The sequence below is a fragment of the Culex pipiens genome, chromosome 1, assembly GCF_016801865.2.
Source record: "Culex pipiens pallens isolate TS chromosome 1, TS_CPP_V2, whole genome shotgun sequence".
Taxonomy (NCBI): Eukaryota; Metazoa; Arthropoda; class Insecta; order Diptera; family Culicidae; genus Culex; species Culex pipiens.
Window position 1 is genome coordinate 122,734,810 of NC_068937.1, and position 27,657 is coordinate 122,762,466.

Sequence of the window (27,657 nt, forward strand, 5' to 3'; positions counted from 1 at the left end):
GCGGTCGTACAAAGAGTCATTGTACTCAGAAAAATAAGCTTTATCGTTGTTAACAATAATATTACAAATTTAAGCTTAACTTTATTACCCAATTAAGACTGAATTTGTGATATTATTGTTCACAACGAAAATTAAAAAAAAAATCAAACCATCCACATTAATGACTCCCGGGCAAACTTCCGGGTCTTTTGTGATGTTTATTGCAAGTTTCTGTTCGAACCTATAGAAAAAATCGGTTCTAAAGTTTCTGTTTTCAAATGCAAAAGTCTGTACGTTTAAAAAAATGTCCGCAACAACTGAAATATCTGTAACAATAGACAAATCTGCGCATCTGGCATTGCTGCCGCCAACTTGACAGCGCCGCCGCTGTCATCGCGATGTTGTCATTTTTTTTCTTGCACACTCAAAAAAAGTTTTAATCATCCGCACTTTACTCGCTAACCAGCTCGTCAGTCAACACCAGCTCAAGTCCCGGAACGGATCGCGATATTTTCGAGCCCACCTCGGTCCAGGTTTCCCGTGCGGCCCCGTCGTGTGTGTGTCTGTGTGTTTGTCCGTGTGTACACGTCCTCCACCCGCCGGAGTTCCTTGGGTCGATTTTTTATTGTGCAAAAACAGCAGAGGGGGAAAGGGAAGAAAAAAAAAGTAGTCTTCGTAATTTCTGTTGACCACTTGGAGACAGTGAGGGGAACCTGTGCTAAGCGGAGTGGCCATCGGCGGGTCGCGGGTGCGTGTGTGCCACAGTCTCTTTCGCTGTGTGCGTGGTTGTGCAGTTTTTTTTTTTCTAGTGATTTCGATTCTTTCGCGAGGCCCCCCCAGCAGCAGCTCAGCGTTGAAAGAGTAAAAATCGTAAAACATCATTACGGTGGTGCGGTGATAACTTTAGGTGACGTGCCGGAAGATTCTCTCTTTCTGCCTCTGCGGGAGTTTGTGGATTTCGAGAAGGCGACCAGAAGCTGTTCTTAGGAAAGATTCGCGCGAAGAAAGTGAGTCAAATTTTGAATCATATCTGAGAAAAAAAGGTTCTCTCCATGAATGGGAAGTTGGTTCTAATTGAAGTCAATCATTGTACATGGTAAGGGGTAGGGGCAGGAACGACCCCTTTGTCCTCCTACCCTCCTGCCCCAGGCATCGTCACTTCCCACTTGCCATACAAAACAGGTTCAAGAGGGCCCACTTTTGCACTTTGCCATCATCGTGTGAGTTGATGCTGCTGCTGCTGCGGCCCGAGGCCAGAAACCAGATCCACGATGGCCCCCCCTAAAATGGGATGTGTGTTTAGTTGCTTTAATTTTTTCGGTCTTCGTCATCGCCGGAACGAAACATACGATGCCTGTTGTGCACTCGTATTTGCTGCTGGTGAAAGGGTAGACACTTGAATCGAAAAATAAAACAAAAAATTTAACTTTATGATTTTTGAAAGTAATGTTTCTTCACATTGCAAAGGAGTTGTTTATTTGAAATAAATAATTTAAGAAGAAATTTTTGAAAAAGATAATAATTAAAAAAAGTAGATTATACGAATCCTTTGCTTAATTTCACTTCAGATCATCGTTTCACGTAACTTGAATTTGAATTTTGAATTGTGTTGGGCACGTTTCCATTATTTTAAAGCTTTTATAAAGAATATCAATACATCTGGAGCAATATATGAACAAAAAAAAAATGCCCATAAGTATATGAACATCCGAAACTACTATTTTTTTAAATGTCAATAATAAAAATGCCTTACTCGCAATTTTCTCGTGTAGGTCCAGCTTTGAATAATACATAGTTTCCTTTTCTAGAAGGAATTGTGAAAAAAGGTCGAAAGTACCCTTTTCAGGGCAATTCTGACTTTGAGTGTAGAATTCAGAATTGTGTTTGCCTCTGGTGGCCAGCACTGGAAATCCCTTAAAAGCTTTTTTAGTACACCGAAATGCCCATGCCACAAAGTTCAGCTGAAGGGCAAAATGAGCTTTAGCTGTAAGATGATTTCTGGAGCAACATTTGAAAGGGGCGGTACGACATTGCTCTTACGGCCTTTCATTACACGCGTTTAAATGGGACGAAAGGCCGTAAGAGCAATGTCGTACCGCCCCTTTCAAATGTTGCTCCAGATTTCTAGTCGTCATCGATGCGCGGTTTTTGCCTAACTTTTAGGCGCAATCGGTTAAAGTTTTTGCCTTACCAACCTTACTGAGGAAAGGCTATAAAATCACTCAAAAAATGAACTTCTTAAGGTGGTAGATGGTGTCTTTCACTTTTTGGGCAATGACTGTCAATGATGGTTCTGAATTCAGGGTCCAGAAATAGTAAATTGAAATGAAAAAATAATCACTAGGGGAAATATACACTTTATAATCAAATACCTATCATCGTCATATGGAGAGTTTGATGCTCGATTAAAGCTCCACAAATACTATTTAGGCTATAAACATGCCAGCAACACCACTGCCTCGAGTAAGCACGCAAATTTATGCCATTTACTGGCCAAAAATATCAATTTTAATGCACTTTTGATCATAATTTCTATTTTGCGAGACCATTTCTCATTATTTTGGTGGCATACATATCCACACGCAAGATCAGAGGTTAACTGCTTAACCCTTACAGTCCGAACGTCTGATGCGAGATACCGAAAAAACATTAAAAATGCTGTATCTTTGGCCTCTTTTGACCAAATAAGTTCGTTCACCCCTCAAAAGAACCGGACAAATCTCTATTTTCAGAATCTACAAAGAAATCCGGAATCGGTCACTTGGCCACGGAGATATTCCGGAACCTAGTGGGGTAGGTTTTTGTCCGGGTATGCAACCTAATCTACAAATCATGATTATTATCATAAATTCTTCAAAAAAAACCATCCCAATTTGCTCCAAGACCTGTTCTGGACATATAAGGCATATTCCTTTGATCCCGGACCATCGGATATGAATTGGCCACCCTTCCGGAACCGACTACACAGGAACGGATGTCGAATTCTACATCAAGTCTAATATGGCTTCCGACATGTCAAACGGCACTAAATTTGGCTCAGGAAATCAAATTTGACATCCTCAGTACGTTCTGGTGCCATTTGGCCACCCTGCCACCAACCCGGAATATCCGTAACATGGTTCCGATGGACCAATTTCGGTAATTTCACGAGCACACTTTCCGACATGTCAAACAACACTGATTTTGGCTCAGAAACTCAAATTTGACATCCTCATTACGATCTGGTGCCATTTGGCCAGCCTGCCATCAACCCGGAATATCCGTAACATGGTTCCGGTGGACCAATTTCGGTAATTTCACAAGTACACTTTCCGACATGTCAAACAACACTGATTTTTGCTCAGGAACTCAAATTTGACATCCTCATTACGATCTGGTGCCATTTGGCCACTCTGCCACCAACCCGGAATATCCGTAACATGGTTCCGATGGACCAATTTCGGTAATTTCACAAGTGTATCTTCCGATATGTCAAACAACACTGATTTTTGCCCAGAAACTCAAATTTGACATCCTCATTACGATCTGGTGACATTTGGCCACTCTGCCACCAAACCGGAATATCCGTAACATGGTTCCGGTGGACCAATTTCGGTAATTTCACGAGCACACTTTCCGACATGTCAAACAACACTGATTTTTGCTCAGGAACTCAAATTTGACATCCTCATTACAATCTGGTGCCATTTGGCCACCCTGCCACCAACCCGGAATATCCGTAACATGGTTCTGATGGACCAATTTCGGTAATTTCACGAGCACACTTTCCGACATGTCAAACAACACTGATATTTGCTCAGGAACTCAAATTTGACATCCTCATTACGATCTGGTGCCATTTGGCCACCCTGCCATCAACCCGGAATATCCGTAACATGGTTCCGATGGACCAATTTCGGTAATTTTACAAGTACACTTTCCGACTTGTCAAACAACACTGATATTTGCTCAGGAACTCAAATTTGACATCCTCATTACGATCTGGTGCCATTTGGCCACCCTGCCACCAACCCGGAATATCCGTAACATGGTTCCGATGGACCAATTGCGGTAATTTCACAAGTGTATCTTCCGATATGTCAAACAACACTGATTTTTGCCCAGAAACTCAAATTTGACATCCTCAGTACGTCAAACAACACTGATATTTGCTCAGGAACTCAAATTTGACATCCTCATTACGATCTGGTGCCATTTGGCCACCCTGCCATCAACCCGGAATATCCGTAACATGGTTCCGATGGACCAATTTCGGTAATTTTACAAGTACACTTTCCGACTTGTCAAACAACACTGATATTTGCTCAGGAACTCAAATTTGACATCCTCATTACGATCTGGTGCCATTTGGCCACCCTGCCACCAACCCGGAATATCCGTAACATGGTTCCGATGGACCAATTGCGGTAATTTCACAAGTGTATCTTCCGATATGTCAAACAACACTGATTTTTGCCCAGAAACTCAAATTTGACATCCTCAGTACGTCAAACAACACTGATATTTGCTCAGGAACTCAAATTTGACATCCTCATTACGATCTGGTGCCATTTGGCCACCCTGCCACCAACCCGGAATATCCGTAACATGGTTCCGATGGACCAATTTCGGTAATTTTACAAGTACACTTTCCGACTTGTCAAACAACACTGATATTTGCTCAGGAACTCAAATTTGACATCCTCATTACGATCTGGTGCCATTTGGCCACCCTGCCACCAACCCGGAATATCCGTAACATGGTTCCGATGGACCAATTGCGGTAATTTCACAAGTGTATCTTCCAATATGTCAAACAACACTAATTTTTGCCCAGAAACTCAAATTTGACATCCTCAGTACGTCAAACAACACTGATATTTGCTCAGGAACTCAAATTTGACATCCTCATTACGATCTGGTGCCATTTGGCCACCCTGCCACCAACCCGGAATATCCGTAACATGGTTCCGATGGACCAATTTCGGTAATTTCACAAGTGTATCTTCCGATATGTCAAACAACACTGATTTTTGCTCAGGAACACAAATTAGACATCCTCAGTACGTCAAACAACACTGATATTTGCTCAGGAACTCAAATTTGACATCCTCATTACGATCTGGTGCCATTTGGCCACCCTGCCACCAACCCGGAATATCCGTAACATGGTTCCGATGGACCAATTTCGGTAATTTCACAAGTGTATCTTCCGATATGTCAAACAACACTGATTTTTGCCCAGAAACTCAAATTTGACATCCTCAGTACGTCAAACAACACTGATATTTGCTCAGGAACTCAAATTTGACATCCTCATTACGATCTGGTGCCATTTGGCCACCCTGCCACCAACCCGGAATATCCGTAACATGGTTCCGGTGGACCAATTTCGGTAATTTCACGAGCACACTTTCCGACATGTCAAACAACACTGATTTTGGCTCAGGAACTCAAATTTGACATCCTCATTACGATCTGGTGCCATTTTGGCCACCATGCCACCAACCCGGAATATCCGTAACATGGTTCCGATGGACCAATTGCGGTAATTTCACAAGTGTATCTTCCGATATGTCAAACAACACTGATTTTTGCCCAGAAACTCAAATTTGACATCCTCAGTACGTCAAACAACACTGATATTTGCTCAGGAACTCAAATTTGACATCCTCATTACGATCTGGTGCCATTTGGCCACCCTGCCACCAACCCGGAATATCCGTAACATGGTTCCGATGGACCAATTTCGGTAATTTTACAAGTACACTTTCCGACATGTCAAACAACATTGATATTTGCTCAGGAACTCAAATTTGACATCCTCATTACGATCTGGTGCCATTTGGCCACCCTGCCACCAAACCGGAATATCCGTAACATGGTTCCGGTGGACCAATTTCGGTAATTTCACGAGCACACTTTCCGACTTGTCAAACAACACTGAATTTGGCTCAGGAACTCAAATTTGACATCCTCAGTACGTTCTGGTGCCATTTGGCCACCCTGCCACCAACCCGGATTGTCCGTAACAAGGTTCTAATGGACCAATTTACGGATACTTTCCGATTTGTCAATTACCGAAATTGGTCCACCGGAACCATTTTTTCCGGATATTCCGGGTTGATGGCAGGGTGGCCAAATGGCACCAGATCGTAATGTGGATGTCAAATTTGAGTTCCTGAGCAAAAAACAGTGTTGTTTGACATATCGGAAAGTACCCTTGTGAAATTACCGAAATTGGTCCATCGGAACCATGTTACGGATATTCCGGGTTGGTGACAGGGTGGCCAAATGGCACCAGATCGTAATGAGGATGTCAAATTTGAGTTCCTGAGCAAAAATCAGTGTTGTTTGACATGTTGGAAAGTGTGCTCTTGAAATTACCGAAATTGGTCCACCGGAATCATGTTACGGATATTCCGGGTTGGTGGCAGGGTGGCCAAATGGCACCAGATCGTAATGAGGATGTCAAATTTGAGTTCCTGAGCAAAAATCAGTGTTGTTTGACATGTCGGAAAGTATGCTCGTAAAATTACCGAAATTGGTCCACCGGAACCATGTTACGGATATTCCGGTTTGGTGGCAGAGTGGCCAAATGGCACCAAATCGTAATGAGGATGTCAAATTTGAGTTTCTGAGCAAAAATCAGTGTTGTTTGGCATGTCGGAAAGTGTACTTGTGAAATTACCGAAATTGGTCCACCGGAACCATGTTACGGATATTCCGGGTTGATGGCAGGGTGGCCAAATGGCACCAGATCGTAATGAGGATGTCAAATTTGAGTTCTTGAGCAAAAATCAGTGCCGTTTGACAAGTCGGAAAGTGTGCTCGTGAAATTACCGAAATTGGTCCATCAGAACCATGTTACGGATATTCCGGGTTGGTGGCAGGGTGGCCAAATGGCACCAGATCGTAATGAGGATGTCAAATTTGAGTTCCAGAGCCAAAATCAGTGTTGTTTGACATGTCGGAAAGTGTGCTCGTGAAATTACCGAAATTGGTCCATCGGAATCATGTTACGGATATTCCGGGTTGGTGGCAGGGTGGCCAAATGGCACCAGATCGTAATGAGGATGTCAAATTTGAGTTCCTGAGCAAAAATCAGTGTTGTTTGACATGTCGGAAAGTGTGCTCGTGAAATTACCGAAATTGGTCCATCGGAACCATGTTACGGATATTCCGGGTTGGTGGAAGGGTGGCCAAATGGCACCAGAACGTACTGAGGATGTCTAATTTGATTTCCTGAGCCAAATTTAGTGCCGTTTGACATGTCGGAAGCCATATTAGACTTGATGTAGAATTCGACATCCGTTCCTGTGTAGTCGGTTCCGGAAGGGTGGCCAATTCATATCCGATGGTCCGGGATCAAAGGAATATGCCTTATATGTCCAGAACAGGTCTTGGAGCAAATTGGGATGGTTTTTTTGAAGAATTTATGATAATAATCATGATTTGTAGATTGGGTTGCATACCCGGACAAAAACCTACCCCACTAGGTTCCGGAATATCTCCGTGGCCAAGTGACCGATTCCGGATTTCTTTGTAGATTCTGAAAATAGAGATTTGTCCGGTTCTTTTGAGGGGTGAACGAACTTATTTGGTCAAAAGATGCCAAAGATACAGCATTTTTAATGTTTTTTCGGTATCTCGCATCAGACGTTCGGACTGTAAGGGTTAACGAAAGTCGCCATCAATATCTTTTCACTAGCGCTAACGATTTCAAAGCGTTTAAGATATAAAATTGCTTCCAACTACCAGCAACATGTTCTTTTGCTCATTAGTTAGTCACTCACTTGAAAAATAATCCCGAAAAATGTGAATAATTAGCAAGCACCATAAAAAAAACAAACACGCTAAGTCTTCTGACGTTTGAATTTTGAATACCCATTCCAATCGAAGGCTGAAGAAAACCGAGCGAGGAGCGAAGGCAAATAAAGAACAAAGGGTGGCCACCAACACCACCAACATGCTGGTGCAGCGCCTGTTGGAGTGAGCAAGTGCTGCCAGGAAACTTTCGCTATAAATGCTTCTTTCGTGAGTGTTCGCTTAAAATTACATCAATTTTGGCAACACTAAGCAGACCCAAAAGAGCGCTGGAAGAAAAAAAGAACTAAGCTGAAAATAGAAAAATGGGCGTGGCCCAATGCACTCGACTGATTAGAATGCATTTTTGAAATATTTTTTTTAAATGCTTGTAAAAGGAATAGCATAACTTTTAATAAAAGTGAAAATAAACAGAAATGTTCACAAAAAGTTGCTCTACTCGTTGGTGTACTTGGTTTTAGTGAATTTCAAGAAACAATCCAGATTATCCAGCATCATTCAAACACGATCGCTTATTAGGCTTAAAATGGGCATATTTCCTCTATAAGTAAAATGCTTCTACACGCAGAAAAATAAGGCATATTTGAATCAACAAAACGTTTTGTTGATTTGAAAATCAAGATTTTTGTTGAATCAACGCTAAACGTCAAAGCAACTTTTTCAAAACAACAAAAGATTTTTGTGGAATTGAGAAAATCAAGGTTTGTTTCAACGCAAAATCGGCGTTGATTATATTCAACAAAAATTTTGTTGAATCAAACCTCGTACAGGTTGATTCTACAAAATATTTTTCTGCGTGTACAAACATCACAAAGAAAACCATTTTTTGATTGAAACATTCTGAATCAAGACTTGAATGATTTTCTAAAACAAACAAGGCCGCCAAATGGCCGATTGGGAATGATGCCTTCCAGAGCCTTAATTCGACCTCCTAGGCCCACCTTCACGTATACATATCGACTCAGAATCAAATGCTGAGCAAATGTCTATGCGTGTGTATGTCTGTAAGTCCGTGCACCGAAAAAAAAAGCACTCGATTATCTCCGGACTGGCTGAACCGATTTGGACCGTTCTGGTCTCATTTGATCCGTTTTGGAGTCCCACAAGACTCTAGTTAATATAATGAAGTTTTGTAAAGTAGGGTACTTTAAAAGTTTTGAGCAATTCTCTCAGATTTCGGTCATTCATTTTTTTTTTAATCTGGCTGAAACTTTTTTAGTGCCTTCGGTATGTCCAAAGAAGCCATTTTGCATCATCAGTTCTCCATACAAAAATGATGTATGAAAATTCAAAAATCTGTATCTTTTGAAGGAATTTTTTGATCGATTCCCTTAAAAAAAAAATTTCACTGAAACTTGATTTGCAAAAAACACTATTTTTTTATATGTTTAAAGAGACATAAATGCCTAAAAATCTTTGACCGAGTTATGAATTTTTGATTCAATACTGATTTAAAAAAAATCCACATATCGGTCGCAAAAATTTTTCAGCTTCATTTTTCGATGTAAAATCAAATTTGCAATCAAAAAGTACTGATGTGAAATTTTGATAAAGTGCACCGTTTTCAAGTGAAAGCTATTTTTGGGTAACTTTTTTGAAAAACATATTTTTGAAGAGCTGAAAAAGTTCGCTATATTTTGCTTTTTTGAACTTTGTTGTTACGACCCTTAGTTGCTGAGATATTGCCATTCAAAGGTTAAAAACAGGAAAATTAATGTTTTCTAAGTCTCACCCAAACAACCCACCATTTTCTAACGTCGATATCTCAGCAACTAATGGTCCGATTTACAATGTTAAAATATGAAACATTCGTGAAATTTTCCGATCTTTACGAAAACAATATTTTATTTTTTTTAAATCAAGACTAATATTTCAAAAGGGCCAAACATTAAATATAACGCCCTTTTAAAATGTTAGTCTTGATTTAATTTTTTTGGGTAAATTACTTGGACAATTTCCTAGAAACAAACAACAAATGTGGTTCGATTATCCAAAGTGAAATGTTTCCAAGGCTTCGGATAATCGAGTCTGAACTGTAGATGAACTTTTCCTCAAAGTTTGGTCCAGATCAGTGCAGATCAAGTCCAAAAGTGTACTTAGTTGACAAACCAAACAAAATTTCAATGCAATCCGCAAAGTGTGGAAGCAACCAGTTGCTTATAAATTTTAAGAAGTTATTTTGTGGGTCATTTTTTTTTTTTAAATTCAAACCTACTCGCCACCCTGCCACACTAGGCCCACATTATTTGACTTTCGGCGCGATCCCATCGCGGGCCCGGCCACCGAGACTGAAACTTGTACAAGTTGAAAACTGGAAGGGAAAGGAAGAGCCAGATGCATGCATGGAGCAAACAGAGAGAGAAGGCGAGTTGCAACCGGTCGGGTTGTGTAATAATGGCAGTGCAGTGCGCCGGCAGCAGCGTTTTTTTGTTGTTGCATTTGATGTAATCTCTTGCATCGCCAGCAGCAGCAGCGGACGGAATTGATGGGGAAATGTGTTGGCGGCTTTTCCACGGCGGTTTAAAGGGAGCGAAAGTGGGTGGTTTGGTGGCGGTTGAACTTTCATCTATTGAGATGAGGATTTTTTTTTATCAGATGGTTTTATCAGTGGCAGGAGACACGATATTATATGCAGGATCCTTCAGACTTTTTTTTACTCTTATTCTACGCAATAATGTCCCATATAAAGTTTTGAAGATTTGACTTTTTATTGTGAAACATTGTTATCTTTTGAAAAACCATTGAACAAAAAAGTGTTTGTATAACGTCATTTCATTTATTGGCAAAAAAAAAATAGTATTTTTAATTCATACGACTGGAGCATATTTATGGAGCCAAAATTTATCATACCTTGATGAAACTGAAGCGTTTACTGACATTACCCTAACAAAATGTCGAGTTTAGTAATGCTTAGAAAAAAATATGCTTATTCTGCAGCATCTTAACATTAAATACAGATTTCATCGCAGTACAAGTACAAAATATACAGCCAATAGATAAAAAATGGTATCAAGAGCTGCTGGATTTGACCCTAAAACACCTTAGATAAAAAATTGCAAAATCGTCACATTTACCTAAATGCACCAGCAATAGCAGCCAACTCATTAGCATGCATAAAAAAAAAAAAAAGATAAATGCAAAGTTTGCTCTCAACTGAAAACTAATCCAAACTGACTTTAACGAGTTTTCCATTTTCTGTATGTTCCTTCTTTTTTTCCAGGTGACAAAAAAGATCGTGTTCCTGCGCCAGGTGCAATGTCTCCCAACTAGATCCTGCTCCGAGAGGACCACCCACACCCCCGTTTTCGGCAGTTTTGAAAGTGCAAAGTGCTCTGAAAATCATACCGGAGGAAAAAAAAGGTGTAATTCTAGTCGAAAATTATCTGGCATTTCTATTGAAAACGAAAAACGATGAGTGCCAGCAGCACCAGTGCCACCGGAGCAGGGGGAACCGGTGGCCCCTCCGCGACCGTCAGTGCCGTCTCGACGCCGATCAATGCCGGAGCGCGGCCCGACTCGGCCCCGGCGCTCGGCTCGTCACAAGCGTCGACCCCGCCGAATCCGGGCAGCTCCGCCGGTTCGGCCTCCGGGGGGAAGTTTCTTGGTGAGTTGCTGGTTCACTTTTTTCATGTCTGTTTGTAAAGTTGAGGTTTACTTAGATTCGTTACACTGCTAGTTGTTACGGTAGCTCCCAAACTGTAGTCTCGATGTTTAGTTTGGCTTGTTAATGTTAAGGCTGGCAAATTTCAAGGATCGCGTCTTATCTCGAGCAAGATTTTCCGGTTGTAAATTGCCCAAAATTTGTCACGTTCCTTTATAAGCTCGCCACCACCTGTAAGATTGATTACGTCTCCGGCCGGCCCTTAAGGGATGACCCGTCCCACGAGCTTCCGTGACAAGTGATCGTTTAGAGACTTGGACAAAATTAAACACACCACCTACAAAAGAAAAACGCACAAAACTCTACAGCTACACACATCTCCAGAAAAGCTCATGCTGGCACTCTCGTTCGTTCGTGTCAGGTGATTTAATTTTATCACATCATCGTCGTCGGCCGTCGTGTTGGGGTTCTTGTGCAATAATTTGCCTCCGGGCGATTATTCAGCTGTTTCAGCCCAGGGAAGTAGAAAAGAAGCCGGGCAGGATCTTTGGCGCCACCTTATAGCTGGGTTGAATTTCGGTGTGGGGATTTCTGGGTGGTTGGCCACGGTCATCCGTTGGTTCGGGGTTGAAGGGCTTGCGGTGCCAGTCAAGGTTGTGGAGACGAATTATTAGACTTTCATTGGTGGGCCTTAATCTGCCGCTAATTAACCTGTGCCAAAGTTTATGGGCGAGGTTAAGCAGCAATAGTATTGAGGTTGTTGCTGGTGGTTTAAGTGGAATAAATAATATGGTATGAAATGCTAATATTAACTTACAGCTTTTTATACTGTAACCTTTTTTGTGAAGACTCATGTACTAAGTCATAACACTTTTATGTAGTTTTTTTTTTTAAAAAAATACTTTAAATCGTTAATAGAAAGAATCCCACAACATTTGAACTTATAAAATATAAGAGGAACATCCTGGAAAAGTAAAGGTGCCTCAGTTGCAAAGTCGTTACAATTACTTTTTAACATAAATTTCCATACTATCTTTCTTTACAAGGCGAATTGAATCTTGAAGAGAAACGATCACCACATTTGTTGTTTTTTTTGACAACATTGTGAAAGTTATTAATGTTGGATATCAGTTCACCATTTTCAAGTTATAAGCACCTAAAAGTTACTTTTTTATCTGGAGAAGTTATGATCTTGGTGCTGAATAGTGGTTCGCAAAACAGCCTCAATTTTGAACTGTTAAAGTGGAACCAATTTACTGTTCGCCAATAGACAAATCAAGCGAATGCTCAACGCTGCTTTTTGATGGTGAGAGATTTGACAGCTCCCATATTAAATGTCTCGATTTTCATACTTTTTGTTAATTTTCTTTTAAAATCAAATACTTAACATATGAAAACTATATATTTTGGTGTACAAAATTCCTGCTGAATCGAATGGTGTACCTATCTCGATTGCAAATTTCTCAAACAGTTTTTATCTTTAAAGCATTCTAGCACGGGTATGAATCTTCAAGCAATTTCAATATGGCGACTTGTATCAGAAGAAAGTGAGGCATTTTCGCTAGCTCTCACTGTTTTGTGTTCTGCGTGCACGTCCGCAAATATCGACCACACACATACTAACACAAAGCGCCACCAAGAGGCAAAAGGTAGTTACGAAGATTTTTGGCACTTGTGTTAAAAAATATGCGGTTTTGCAAAAACAAATAACAAAACCAACTTTTAAGTGTAGTTTGACTATCAAACTTGTAATTCGTTGCTGATTTGTTGGGATTTTTTTTTTAAAATAAAAGGTTTTTTGCAGCACCCCTTTTGGGCGGACATTTCTGTCACCTTTTGGTTCCTTGGATTTTCCATGGATAATTTCACAGTGTAATAAACAGGGCAGCTACCACCACGCGGCGCCACCGTTTTGATTGAGAAAATGATACAGGTTTTTCAGACGAGTTTCAATCCCGTGATTCTAGACACATTTTGTACAACTAATCAATTAATACCTAAGCAGTTCTCTACGGAATCGGTATTTTTTCTTTAATTTTAATTTTCGTATTTTTTAATCCGGCTGAAACTTTTTTGGTGCCTTCGGTATGCCCAAAGAAGCCATTTTGCATCATTAGTTTGTCCATATACAGGGTTGTTACGGACGGCGCGGATCGCGCGGATGGCGCGGATGGCGCGTATCGCGCGGATCTGGCGCGGATTTGCTGGCTTATTTTGCTCAGGCGCGGATTTCGCGCGGATAGCAATTTTGATAAACAAAATAATTGAGAACAATAGAATTTCTTTCAAATTACAAAGGAAAATATTATTAGGAATTACATAAATTCAATCTTTTTCGTTGAGTGCGAAAACATCAATTTCTAAGAAATTGTTAATGAAGAAAATTTTCTTCTAAAAATTATTGATTGTTTTTTTTTTTATACAAAACTTTGAAATAATCTTCAAGGAGCGATTTTTTTATGTATTGAGATTTGTTATATTAATTTAACATAACATTTCAACTCATTATTTTTAAAACATCTACTAATAAATACCAATTTTATTAAAATCAAATTAACAAAATTAAAAAAAATTACAGAATTTTAAAAATTTAAGCTATAAAATTTTTAAGATTTGTTATGTTTTTTCAATATAAAAATTAAAATTTTAAATTTTTGGTTTATTGAAAAAAATAAAAATTCTGTTGCCACTCTGATTCAGGTAGAATTGATTCTACTCCCAATTATCACAACATGACGAAATCCACTTAGAAATCTGATAAAATCTCCGTCTAAAAGCGAAATGTAATGTTAAAATTAAAAAATAAGAAATTTGGAATTCAACAATTTGAAATAAAAAACGAAACATAACTAATTCACAATTTGAAATTATCAAAACTTACAGACTCAAAAAACGTGAAAAAGTACGAATTATTAAATTGAAAAATTACGAAAATATTGCAATTGATTTTTTTGTTAATTTTTATTTTTTTAAGAAAGTTCTTAAGTTATCAAATTTTTAAATTATTTAATTAATTAATTTTATTAAATTAATTAATTATTTAAAAAATAAATTTTTAAATTATTAAATTTTTAAATAAATAAATAATGAAATTATGAAATTATGAAATTATTAAATCATTAAATTTTTAAATAATTAAATAATTAAATAATTAAATAATTAAATAATTAAATTATTAAATCATTAAATTATTAAATCATTAAATTATTAAATTATTAAATTATTAAATTATTAAATTATTAAATAATTAAATTATTAAATTATTTAATTAATAAATTATTAAATTATTAAATTATTAAATTATTAAATTATTAAATTATTAAATTATTAAATTATTAAATTATTAAATTATCAAATTATTAAATTATTAAATCATTAAATTATTAAATCATTAAATTATTAAATTATTAAATTATTAAATTATTAAATTATTAAATTATTAAATTATTAAATTATTAAATTATTAAATTATTAAATTATTAAATTATTAAATTATTAAATTATTAAATTATTAAATTATTAAATTATTAAATTATTAAATTATTAAATTATTAAATTATTAAATTATTAAATTATTAAATTTTTAAATTATTAAATTATTAAATTATTAAATTATTAAATTATTAAATTATTAAATTATTAAATTATTAAATTATTAAATTATTAAATTATTAAATTATTAAATTATTAAATTATTAAATTATTAAATTATTCAATTATTCAATTATTCAATTATTCAATTATTCAATTATTCAATTATTCAATTATTCAATTATTCAATTATTCAATTATTCAATTATTAAATTATTAAATTATTAAATTATTAAATTATTAAATTATTAAATTATTAAATTATTAAATTATTAAATTATTAAATTATTAAATTATTAAATTATTAAGTTATTAAATTATTAAGTTATTAAATTATTAAATTATTAAATTATTAAATTATTAAATTATTAAATTATTAAATTATTAAATAATTAAATTATTAAATTATTAAATTATTAAATTATTAAATTATTAAATTATTAAATTATTAAATTGTTAAATTATTAAATTATTAAATTATTAAATTATTAAATTGTTAAATTATTAAATTATTAAATTATTAAATTATTGAATTATTTAATAATTTAATTGTTTAATTATTTAATTATTTAATTATTTAATTATTTAATGATTAAATTATTAAATTATTCAATTATTAAATTTTTAAGTTAATAAAAAAATTTTGCCGTTTTTTTAGTTCGGATCATTTTTGGAGTCATATTTTTGTTTAGAAAAATTTAGAGAAGAAAATAATAGAAATTTCGTGTTTCGATTTTCCAGAGTAAAGTTTTGGCGAGAAAGTAGTAAATCCCTAGATTTAATAAATTGGTGATTTATTTTATGGTTTAAATTTTTTTAAATTTTCGAATTTAATTTTTTTTCCTGAATTTGTTTTTAAAGAAACGATATCAGATGTGTTGCAAAAAAATGCTAATATTGTTTCAAAAATGGCAAAAATGGTTTCATTTGATACAGGTGGGGTATGAATCCACAACTGATCAACGGTACTGATCCAAATGCCTTCTGTATTATTCTTTTTTCGTTTAAAATTTCATTCATTATGTTACTCTCTTCTTTGTTTGTCGCGATTTTTTTTTATATGGCGCGGATTTCGCGCGGATTGGGTTTTGGGGTCGGCGCGGATCTGGCGCGGATTTTTTCTCGACTTTTCCGTAACAACCCTGCATATAATTTTCCATACAAATTTGGCAGCTGTCCATACAAAAATGATATGTGAAAATTCAAAAATCTGTATCTTTTGATGGAAATTTTTGATCGATTTGGTGTCTTCGGCAAAGTTGTAGGTATGGATATGGACTACACTGGAAAAAAATAATACACGGTAAAAAAAATTTGGTGATTTTTAATTTAACTTTTTGTCACTAAAACTTGATTTGCAAAACAAACACTATTTTTAATTTTTTTTTATTTTTTGATATGTTTTAGAGGACATAAAATGCCAACTTTTCAGAAATTTCCAGAATGGGCAAAAAATCTTTGACCGAGTTATGATTTTTTGAATCAATACAGATTTTTTCAAAAAATTGAAATATTGGTCGCAAAAATTTTTCAACTTCATTTTTCGATGTAAAATCGAATTTGCAATCAAAAAGTACTTCAGTGATTTTTTGATAAAGTGCACCGTTTTCAAGTTAAATCCATTTTTTGGTAACGTTTTTGAAAACCGTCGCAGTTTTTAATTTTTTTAAAATAGTGCTCATGTTTGCCAACTACTGAAAAAAATATTTTTGAAAAGCTGAGAAAACTCTCTATATTTTGCTTTTTCGGACTTTGTTGATACGACCCTTAGTTGCTGAGATATTGCCATGCAAGGGTTAAAAGACAGGAAAATTGATGTTTTCTAAGTCTCACCCAAACAACCCACCATTTTTTAATGTCGATATCTCAGCAACTAATGGTCCGATTTACAATGTTAAAATATGAAACATTCGTAAAATTTTCCGATCTTTTCGAAAAAAATATTTTCAAAAATTTAAAATCAAGACTAACATTTCAAACGAAGGCACCAAAAAAGTTTTAGCCGGATTTAAAAATACAAAAAAAAATCGAATGCCCGAAATCTCAGAGAATTGCTCACCTACTTTTATCATAAATAATCATTTTATTGCTTAAAAATGAAGTTTTTCTGCAGGCCAAGGGTGCATGATACTGATGATACTCGTCGGTTGACACACCTAGGCGAGGAACATCCCGGAAGGAGCCCAACTACATCCGTAGTGCTGTTTGGACAAAACAGCATGGCTCTGGTTCCTTGCAAGTGTCCTATTTTCTTACCTCCACGTTGGCTTGGTTTAGTCATCATGATGACAAGGTGTAACCTAGCTGGTGGCCTGTGGAAACGATTCGTAAACCTTTGACCAGCGAGGGTCAGAGTAGAGACGGCTAGAAGAAAGGGGCGCGTCAATGTGGGAAAGGGAAGTAATTTGTGATTGTAGACGGTATTGTTTTGATTCGCAGTATGTTGAGTCAACTGCTGTGGATGTACCTGTGCATCGCAGAACGGGGTTTCTCTTCTTTCCATTTCAGCTAACAGCTATCTTCTGTTCATTTTGTTTCACTGATTTTCTAAAACGGCTTCTGCTTACTATCCTCCGTTTGATTTCGATTTTACTTATTTGATTCTCTTATTTCTCAACGCTTTTCCACTCTATTTTACCGATTGATGCTGCTGTAACAAACTGTCTGCCTTCCCTTAATTTGGCAGCGATGTCAATTCTGTTTATCATATGCCTTTTCTTTATTTATCTATTTGAAAAATTTCTCATCTTCCCTGTAGATTGCTCTCAATACAATCTAAGCTTGTTTGTTACCTCTTTTTATTAACTATTGTTAATTTATATACCTACTTCATAAATTACTATCTTCCTTTTACTATTGATTCCTTCACTGTCCATTGTTTTGAAACTTCACCTTTTTCTTAAGCAAGTGAGGTTCAAGCCCTTACTCAATTTATGGAATGATTAAAGGATTAACACAAATATTACTATTGTACTTTTGAAAAACTTTTCTAAAATGCTTAGGACCAAAATATTGTAACAAAACACCGCGACAAAAGAAATAGCAACAGATAAACACGACTCAACAATAGGGGAGATTTCAGGAGAAAACAATACACAGTAAATAACAATTAGTTTTTGAATTCAAACTAAAAATATAACAGTTTTTGCTTTAATGAAAGTTGATAGGCACACTATAAATGGTTAGGCGCTTATACTTACATCAAACCCTACGTAATGTACCACCCCCGGCCGAGTTAAAATGCGTAACCGGAAAAGAAGGTGTGCATGCCTGGCACGAACACTCAAAGCGTGTTCTAGCGTGCTGCTCGTACTGACTCAGAGCAAGGGTGAGATGTAGGTGTAAGGGCAGTGCGTGTTCGTCGGGAACCTGGTGCATAAGATCGGTCAAGGCCCGTTCTTACACTGAAAATTGCGAAATTGCGAATTGCGAAAAATGAAGTTTTTCTGAGCTCTTATATTCAAATACATAGAAGCTGTCATTTCTAACACCATTGGCCACCTAGCGGCCATATCATACTGGATTCGTCTATAGTAGAGAGTATTGTTATCGATCATTAATTTTTTTTTTCTTTTTTGCATGAATGATTAATGGTTGGCTTTTGAGGACCTGGAGTTGAAGTCAAGAAATCTTAAGAAAGTTGAAAAAAAGGAAAACCTCTTCTAACCGATCGAAACTTGAAAACACATACAATTTTCCAGCAAAAAATTACAAAAACCAGAAAAAAAACAAAACACATTCGACTGATTATAAAACAGCTCATTTATCCGTAAGAAAAAAAAATCATGCTTGAGCTTGAACAGCCTCCTACTTTGTCGATGTAAACAAAGAGGGATCGTTCGAAAATCACGTTACGCATTCTCGCTATTCATCACCCAGATTTTACAAAATAAAGCCCCTCCGTCACGAGATATCGAAAAATGGACCTCGGGTTCGTGATCAAGGACAAAAGTTAAAAGTTAGGACAAAGTTTCATGCAAATCGACCCAGCTTATAAACCTAGTAAACTAAATATGTATAAACATTAATTGGTTAAATTCGCTTGGTTTTGTTCGGTGACAAGGAAAACACTATTTTCTTTTCTTGCGACATGGCGACGTTGAGAAAAACCTTACCAGTAGATAAATAATCCAAACATACATTAAAATCATATCAATGTCACCCCGGTTTACGGTATTGCATAAAACATGAAAATCTGTCCTATCCAGACCTTAGTCAAAGCTATAAACTGGAGCATTTAGCACCAGTTTCCGCTCCAGTGACACGCAAACCGTCGTTTAGAGGCCACGGCGTTCATCAATTATTCACGACATTAGCTGGAAACTGTCTCCTGGCTTTTGCTTTCCATGCCCCCGGGTTTAGCAATCCCCCACGGCGAGTGAGATTAACTCGGATTGACAATGGGAGCTGCGGGGCTTCCACTGCCTTGCAAATTCTGTGTAGCTTCTTTTGACTCTGAACATAGTTTAAACCTCTCTGTCTTTAAAAGAACATAGCGCACCAACCAGTCCGTCCAGCTGTCCAGCGCGGGCACGCGTGAAAGTGCAAACGACGCTGGTTAATCGAGATTGCTGGCGGAACCCATAAATTAACCCTCTTGCGGGGTGTTCCGGAAGAACCGGCCCGCGCAGTGGCTCGGAGAAGTGGTCCAATTAAGTAAAACCACATTTAAACACACCTTTTTCCTCTACCTTTACCTTCAAGGGTAGGAAGCAGGCCCTCGCTGGCTCATCATCCGGAGCAGACCGGCGTGGAATTACGTAATTATGAGGGGATAATTATCGGTGGTGTGTTAGTTTGGTGATGGCTTTCGAGTGGTGGGAGGTGGCGCTCAAGTACTTGGTTAAGAGGTTAGTTATGATAAGAAAGCTTCTTGCTGGTAATGATGATTTTGAAAAGCTTTGCGTGAAGGCTGGATTGACACGCATTTTCAGAAGCATATTGCCATTCATTGCTTTCTGAACGACATGGATCATTGCACAGTGCACAGTAGTCTGAGGAGCAAATTTAGCGGGAAAAAAATATCTTCGCTTATTCAATATTACGTTCTTTTGAAATGTTAGTCTTGATAACAATATATCAAAATATCAAATGTTTCATTTTTGAACATTGAAAATTGGACCATTACACGGATAGAAATCCTGTAAGCAAATCCGATAACTATGTGTCGTGGAATTTGACAACATTGAAATGTTTCCAAAATCGTCTTCCTTTTTTCGATTTGAACGACAATGTATTCGATTTTGAAAACATTTGCAACTTTTCGAAAAATAGTTTTCAAATATGGTTCAAAATTCAAAAAAACCATAAAATATCATAAATTTCAAAAATAAATAAAAAACGATTTCGGGAAATTATTTCTTTTTCTTCTGAAAATCCTTATCAATACTTGCAAATTTGCCCAAGACACCAAATCGATCAGAAAGTTCATTTAAAAGATACAGATTTTCGTAATTACGTACCATTTTTGTATGGATAGCTGTTAAAATTGTACGGAGACCTTTATGGGTGAACCAATGAAACAAAATGGCTTCTTTGATCATATGGAAGGCCCCCACAAAGTTTGATCCAAATAAAAAAAATATTCGCAAAATCGGCCGACTTCCTAGAGAATTGCTCAATAGGGTTACCCTTCAATAAAGAAGAATTTATTCCTTAACTTTTTTTTGGTTTTTAATGTCATTTTAAGGGATTTTTTAACATTCAAATCGATAAGTTTTGCTGAAACATAAAGAGTGAGATTGAAGCTTTTGCCGAATCGAACCACACGGTGCGTGCGGTAAAACCTTTTAGGGTTATTGGCTCCAAACATGTAACTTTCGCTGCGGGAATTCTCTAATGGATCTTCTATTTTTGCAAGGACCTCCCTTTCACACGCAATTTAAGTATACACTAACAAAAAGATCTGAAGCTCAGCTTGAAACAAATTAAACACAAATTTTGATATTACTCAGTTTCGGGTAAAACTGTTACATTTTGATGACTTTTAATACTTAAAAAAAAGTTTAACGTTTCAGATCCAATAGTCCATGGGTAAAGTGTCCGGATTCAGTTTGCGATGTCCTCGATTGAAAAAAAAAAAACAAACACATCGATAAAGCTACCCCAACGGCGGTGGTAAAATGATTGGTTTCGTTAGTTTGTGGGTGTGCGTGCGACCTAGTTTTTCAACCCCCGCACTAACAAGTCCCGCGACGGTTGTTTGACTTTGTCGAAACTAGTGAAATGGGTAAAGTTTTGCCCTTTTCCACAGGGATTTTCGCAGTTTAAGCTTTCTCTCGATGGTCGGTTAATGGACTTGAGGTTATGTTTTGTAACGAACTTTTGAAACATGACCTAGCTGCAACAATGATCCTGGCTAGACTTATCTGGCTACCCGTGGTCACCTGCGTTCTTACAAATTCTTCGCATATGAATTCGGAAGAGGACTTTTTCGCTGACTACTCAACAGCAGTCATCCAATTTTTAGACACTGCTATTGACGTCGGTATTCTGAAAGTCGTGTTCTTTGACCTTGCGGAAACAGCTCGTTTGATGAATACAAGTTAAGAATATCTGGATCATGGACGTCACAAGTCGAACATGACCCTAAACGACTATTGCTTCATACGTTTTTTGGAAGAAAACAAGGTGGACATCGAGGCAGTCTTTCATTTTGCATGAAATGCTAAAAGATCGCTTCACCTTTATGCCAACGTCATTAACCAGCAGCGTAGTTCTTTTGGTTCCAAAGATTCTGTTTAGTAACTTTGAATTTTTCGTATTACCTTTCGATTGGAAAGTTTCAGTTATCCTTTTGGCAATGTTTTTGCCTTCCTCACCTTACAAAGGAAAGGCTATAAAATCACTCGAAAAACGAAATTCTTAATTTGACTTCCTAGACCCACCTTCATGTATACATATCGACTCAGAATCAAATGCTGAGCAAATGTCTGTGTGTGTGGTGGGATGTTGATCAAAACAATTTGCACTGGGTTATCTCGGCACTGGCTGAACCGATTTGGACCGTTTTGGTCTCATTCGATCCGTCGTGGGGTCCCATAAGTCGCTATTGAAAATTATTAAGTTTAGTTAAGTACTTCAATGGTTATGCGATTTTAACAAAAGTCCGGAAGATTGTAAAAAGGGTGGTTTTTGTAAGAAACCCCGTCATGTTATACACTTTAAGAAAGGTATTCGAAATACCATTCCAACGAGTTCAAATGATTGAAGATCTGACAACCCTATCAAAAGTTATTGGCAATTAAGTGTTATTTATGCACTTTTTGGAGGCCGGATCTCAAATATTTTGATGAGAACGTTGTCCGGATATATCATGCGACCTATCGGTAATTAGATGATAGGTAATTAGAAGACCTTTCCAACGATTTCAAGAGATTGCAGATCTGACAACCCTATCAAAAGTTATAAGCACTTAAGTAAGTTTATGCACTTTTTAGAGGCCGGATCTCAGATATTTTGATGAAAACGTTGTCCGGATCTATCATGCGACCTATCGGTAATTAGAAGATAGGTAACCCTCTAAATGTGAGGAAGGCACCAATCACCTAAGGGTGGATTAAGTAGTGTTTGCGGCTTTGAACGCTGAGATCTGAACAAAACCAAGCGTTGGGAAAAGCTGATATTACTTGCGGTTATTGTGTTGATGTTCTCCACAACATGCGCTTACGAGACAAAGTTGATCTCGCTGATGTCCTGCCCACCGATTGCTGGGAACATAAGGACAATTCAAGATTTGCTCAACTCGGGAGTGGGCATCAAGGTTAATCTGTTGATGAACTCTCTGTTTGATTACTACCCAATGCTGAGGGACATTCTTGTCAACAGTACCGATTTGCTGACCGAGCTGGACGGAGTCCATGCTTACGTTTGTCTTGGAAGGTTGGCGGAAACATTTCTTCCAGCGTATTACAATCGCGAACAGAAGATGAACCGTCACGGTATTCTGGACCAGACGTTTTCGATGTTTGTTTTTTCTGGCCTGGTAGAGTCCTCTGGAAGAAGTGCTTGGCCATACATTAGCCAGCTGCATCGAGAGTGGACTCTGGGATATCTGGACCGAGGATTCATTTTCGTCGTGTAAGAAACTGTTCAAAATCGTTAGTTCCGAGCCGGATGAGATATTATACTTTACGGAAGTACTCCCCGCATGGTTAGCGTTGGTATTTGGTTGGATTGCATTGGTTTGGTTTGGTTTGATATTGGTTTCGTAGCAGAATTTGCCGTTAAAATGTTGAAGGTTGTATGTTAAAATAAAGATTACCTCGAAAAAATTGTATCTATTTATTGCTGAATACATTTTAAGATAACTTATTACTTTTCATCATATCTTTTATCAACTTTTCCAAACTTTTACCATCGTTTCTTTTTTTGGCAATTTTCATTGCGACTGCGATGGCAAGCTCACCAACCAAAGTAATGCCGCCTGCAGTCATCCCAATTCCTAGCGCCAGCAGTGCCGGAATCAAGTCCACGAAATGTAATATTTGATCAGGTTCGACGTGGGCTATATTTGACTGTTTCTTGAAGTCGTGAAAAGATTCCTCTGTCCATAGATCCCAGAGTCCCCCTTCAAAGAGCATGGCCAGTGTACGCTGGAAAGCTTCCTCCAACGGACTCCGATAGGCTAGAATGAATCCATAGACGGACATAGAAAAGGTCTGGTCAAGAATCCCGTAACGTTGCGGTTTTAGCTCGTGGTCGTAAAAGTTGGGCAGAAACATTTCGGCGATTTTTCCTGGAGCTGGGTAAGCATGGAACCCGTCCAAATGGGTAATTTTATCCGTACTGTTGACGAGTTTGTCAGCTATTGACGGGTATTGATCAAAAACCATATTCATCAGAAGATTCACCTTGATGCGCATTTTAGACTGAATCAGGTCCTGAACTGTACGGATATCCCTGGTCGTTGGTGGACTGGTCATCATTGAGATCAGCTTCGTCTCGTAGGCGCATGTCATGAAGAACATCAGTACTATAAGAGCGAACAGCACCGTCTTTTCCACATGTTTAGTTTGGTTCAGATCGCACCGTTCATAACCGCAAATACTCAGTAGAAGAGGATCGTTTCGAAACGCTGATGGAAACAGAAGATTTACAACCTCTAAGGTGGTGAAGAGTGTCAACAGGATCATCCAGACTTTCCAATCGAATGGTAAAACGAAGAACTCAATGATGCTAAGCTGAAACCTCGGTACCAGAAGAACTAAATTGCTAGTCAACAATGTTGGCATAAGCGTGAAGCGATTGTTGTCGATTTTGTGAAATATATATGACTCGGCCTCGATGTCCACCTTGTTTTCTTCCAAAAAACGTATGAAACAATCGTCGTTGAGGGTCATGTTCGACTTGTGACATCCATGATCCAGATATTCCAAGCTGGTATTCAGCATGCGAGCTGTTTCGTTCACCCATTTGATTGCCATATACGTAAACACTGAGTTCATTCTCGCGGTGGTTGTGATGTTTCGTCGCAAATTACGAAAATGAGTTCGTCAGAACAATACCTTGAAATCGGAAATCGCTTGGCTGAAATCTACGTAAAACAGTAGGTCAAAGTTTAAGTCACCCAGAATCATCTGGTATTGTTGCTTTTCGACCCCGGTGGAAATCACTAACATTCTGGTGCTGGGATCAAATTTCCGCAAGCCGCTTCGAAGCTTCTCCAAGCACGCTTCAGGATCTCCTTGGAGCAGAAGCAGCGTTACCTTTAACGGTAGCTCCTTGATTCGATTCCAGTGTAGATCACAACTCAGTATCATCCTGGACACGTTGGATATCTGTGGATCCGGAATGACTCTCAGCAGACCAACATCTTTGGATAGATTCTTTCGATCCACGAGGTCAAAGAAAACGACTTTCGGAATACCGACCTCTAGATCGGTGCTCAGATTTTGGATGATCGATACGGTGTAATCGGCGATGGTGTCTTCCGTCAAGAGTATTGACGGAGATCCGACGGGGAACCAGCATACTGATGCAAGCCATACAAGTCTGAGTGATATCATAGTTGAAGGCGTAGTGACCACTCTATGTTTGTGATAGCGAAAAAGCCTTCTGCTCGTACGAGCCACGTGCTGATAATGGTCAAGTTTAAGCGGATCAGCTGGGGGGGTCATGCTGCACGTTCTCTTAATAATACACTATATGCACCAAGCCCTCTCACAAAGCCGGCTGAAGCTGTTACGTCAGATTGGCATCATTGCAGCAGCAATATTTATACTTCATAAAAATGTTTCATAGATTTGCTCACAAATGGTATTCAGTGCCAGAACATGATAGTCACATTGGATGACAGAGGTCTTTGATATGGGTCTGCTTATTTTTAAGACTACACAGAAAAAAAAAGTTGAATTTTGGAATGTTGAAAATTTGGTACGTTGAATATTACCTCTTTATTTGTGTAATATTACATAAAAAATGTGTAAAAATGTGAACCTGATTAATATTTATCAAAAACTGATGAAAATTCATCATTTTCTGGGGTAAAATTTATCATTAATTTTGCCACAAAATCTGTCACCATTTCCTGATGAATATTACCATAATCTTTTTTTCTGTGTAATTTTGAGAAAATGAAATTGTTTAAGGTAATTTTCTACACGGAAAATATGTTCTAAATAAAGTTAAATAAAATAAAGATAAAGTTGTATAGTAGTGCACTTAATTGGTGTAATAGTTCTTTTTTTCTGATCTCTCCTCTATTCAAATGATCCACAGAAAAAAAAATCATGGTAATATTACATCTGGGAAGGGGTACATCTTTTATGTCAGAAAAAATTGTAATATTACCTCTGAAAATGTATAATTTTACCACTATTTTGGTGTAATGTCGCTTTTTCAGTCTGAATTGAGGTAAAATTACATCATAAAAGAGGTAATATTCAACCTTCCAAAATTACACCTTCCAAATTTACACAATTTTTTACTGTGATGTCATAAGACTTGTGTTTATTTGCAGTAAAAAAAAGCTCTCTCACTATCGAGCAAAAACAATCCAGGGTTGGTTGTTGACCTTTTCGGCTGTTTTCGTTCTGGTTGTTGCTTGAAGCTGCAAGCCATTTTTTTTTTGTCAGGTCATGAAAATTGTATTGCCGTATTGACACCTAAACCACCCACACGCACGTAACTGTCCTGCGTACACAATACTCACTCATACAAAAATGTAGTTATTTAAGCTCTTGGGTAAAATTTCCAGTTCTTGAAATGTTTTCTATTCTTTTTGTGTAAAATTTTCTTCTCTTTTTTTTCGTTTTTGGTGCACCATCCACCGTTGCCACTCACCGTCACCACTACCAAAATACTGTCTCGAATGTCTCTTGTCGAATCACTGTATGTGTGTGTGTGTGTGCGTTTCGGATCGTACAGATCCCCGGTCGGCAGCGGCCGCTATAACGACGGTGGTCAGCCCGCCGACCCCGGCCGACGATCGGAAGAGCCGCCGGACGTCGCTGATGGTGCCACTGCCCAAGCGGCCATCGATGGAGAGTCTCAGCCCCAGTCCGGGACCGGCGTCTCCAGGTGAAGCGCATTTTTTTTTTTCAAACTAAGTTTATGTTTTGGTCCCCATGTTGAAATGTTGACCTTGATACTATTACGGTGCCAGATGCCCCTGAAACTATGCAACCCATGTTTAACGTTGATGTTTATTTCTTATGTAGATGTTTTAGTTTAGGTATAGGATAGATGCTCGTACTAGCGAAAAGTGTTTTACTTGTTATGGTGAATGACTAATCTGAACCAAAACACTTTATTTACTCGTTATGGTGAATGTATTATACACAATAGCTTGTTAGTTGTCTTTATTAACGAGCCAATAATTAAACCTTACGTAGATAGTCATTTGACTAAAACCCTAATTATAACTTTGGAATGTTGTAGAGTTGCATTCCAAACAAATAAAAATGATTTGAAAAATGCTTAAGACTGTTCATCTCTACTTCTTCAATTGCTTGAAATCAGAAGCAATTAAAAATTCTTTTTGAGAAACATGAAAATTCTAGCCCCAGGAGCATGGCTGTTTGATCTTTTTGAACACCTTGCGCTAAGTAGTTGATTTGATGTTAGAATTTATGTCTAGTTTCCTTTTGATTCTGAGTTCAATCAGTTCAATCTAAATCTTAACTGATTTTACTTAAAATTGGCACAGATGCTTAATTTTACCTACACAGTAAAACATAAATCATGCTATTATTACCTCTGGGAATAGGTACATCTTTTCTAGTGTAATGTTACTTTTCCAGTCTAAAATGAGGTAAAATTGAAACTCTAAAGAGGTATTAGGATGAGGTGAGGAATCGAGCCAGGGGGTGTCACCAGTAATTTTCTGAAATTTCCCACTTTTTTTTGTCACCCTAGTGAACACCTTTTAGCGCAATACTCCTGCTTTCTTTGCTAAGTAAACAAAAAGTCGATTTAATCCGACCAAAAACTACACGATTTCGAGGTAAACTATCGCATAAGAGTCAGTTCTGAACGCAGTTTGTCACAGTCCCGATGACGCTGATTGAGTGCGATTGTCTCTCCAAGCAGTGGATTTGAGGTTAGGTTTATGTGTCCGTTTCAGATGTTCTAATTCTCGTTCACGTGTCAATCAATAATGTTGATTTTTGGTGAGGGACATCTTCAAATTACGTAGACGTTACAGTAAAATTAGTTTTGTCTTTCTGTGCAGGGATATT

At 37.5% G+C, this 27,657-nt stretch overlaps 1 protein-coding gene across 4 annotated transcripts in view; it reads left to right on the plus strand.

The window, feature by feature from the left end:
• Positions 1-454: 454 nt before the first annotated feature.
• Positions 455-27,657, plus strand: part of LOC120424660 (oxysterol-binding protein-related protein 8) — a 62,322-nt gene continuing 35,119 nt past the window's right edge. For 2 of the 4 annotated variants that reach the window (XM_039588834.2, XM_052706315.1), the window contains exons 1-3: positions 455-986; positions 11,006-11,389; positions 26,345-26,497. In XM_039588834.2, the coding sequence (XP_039444768.2) occupies positions 11,197-11,389; positions 26,345-26,497 (346 nt within the window). In that variant the 5' untranslated portion in view covers positions 455-986; positions 11,006-11,196. The remainder of the gene's footprint in view (positions 987-11,005; positions 11,390-26,344; positions 26,498-27,657) is intronic. The other 2 variants (XM_052706320.1, XM_052706316.1) reach the window with 2 other exon arrangements.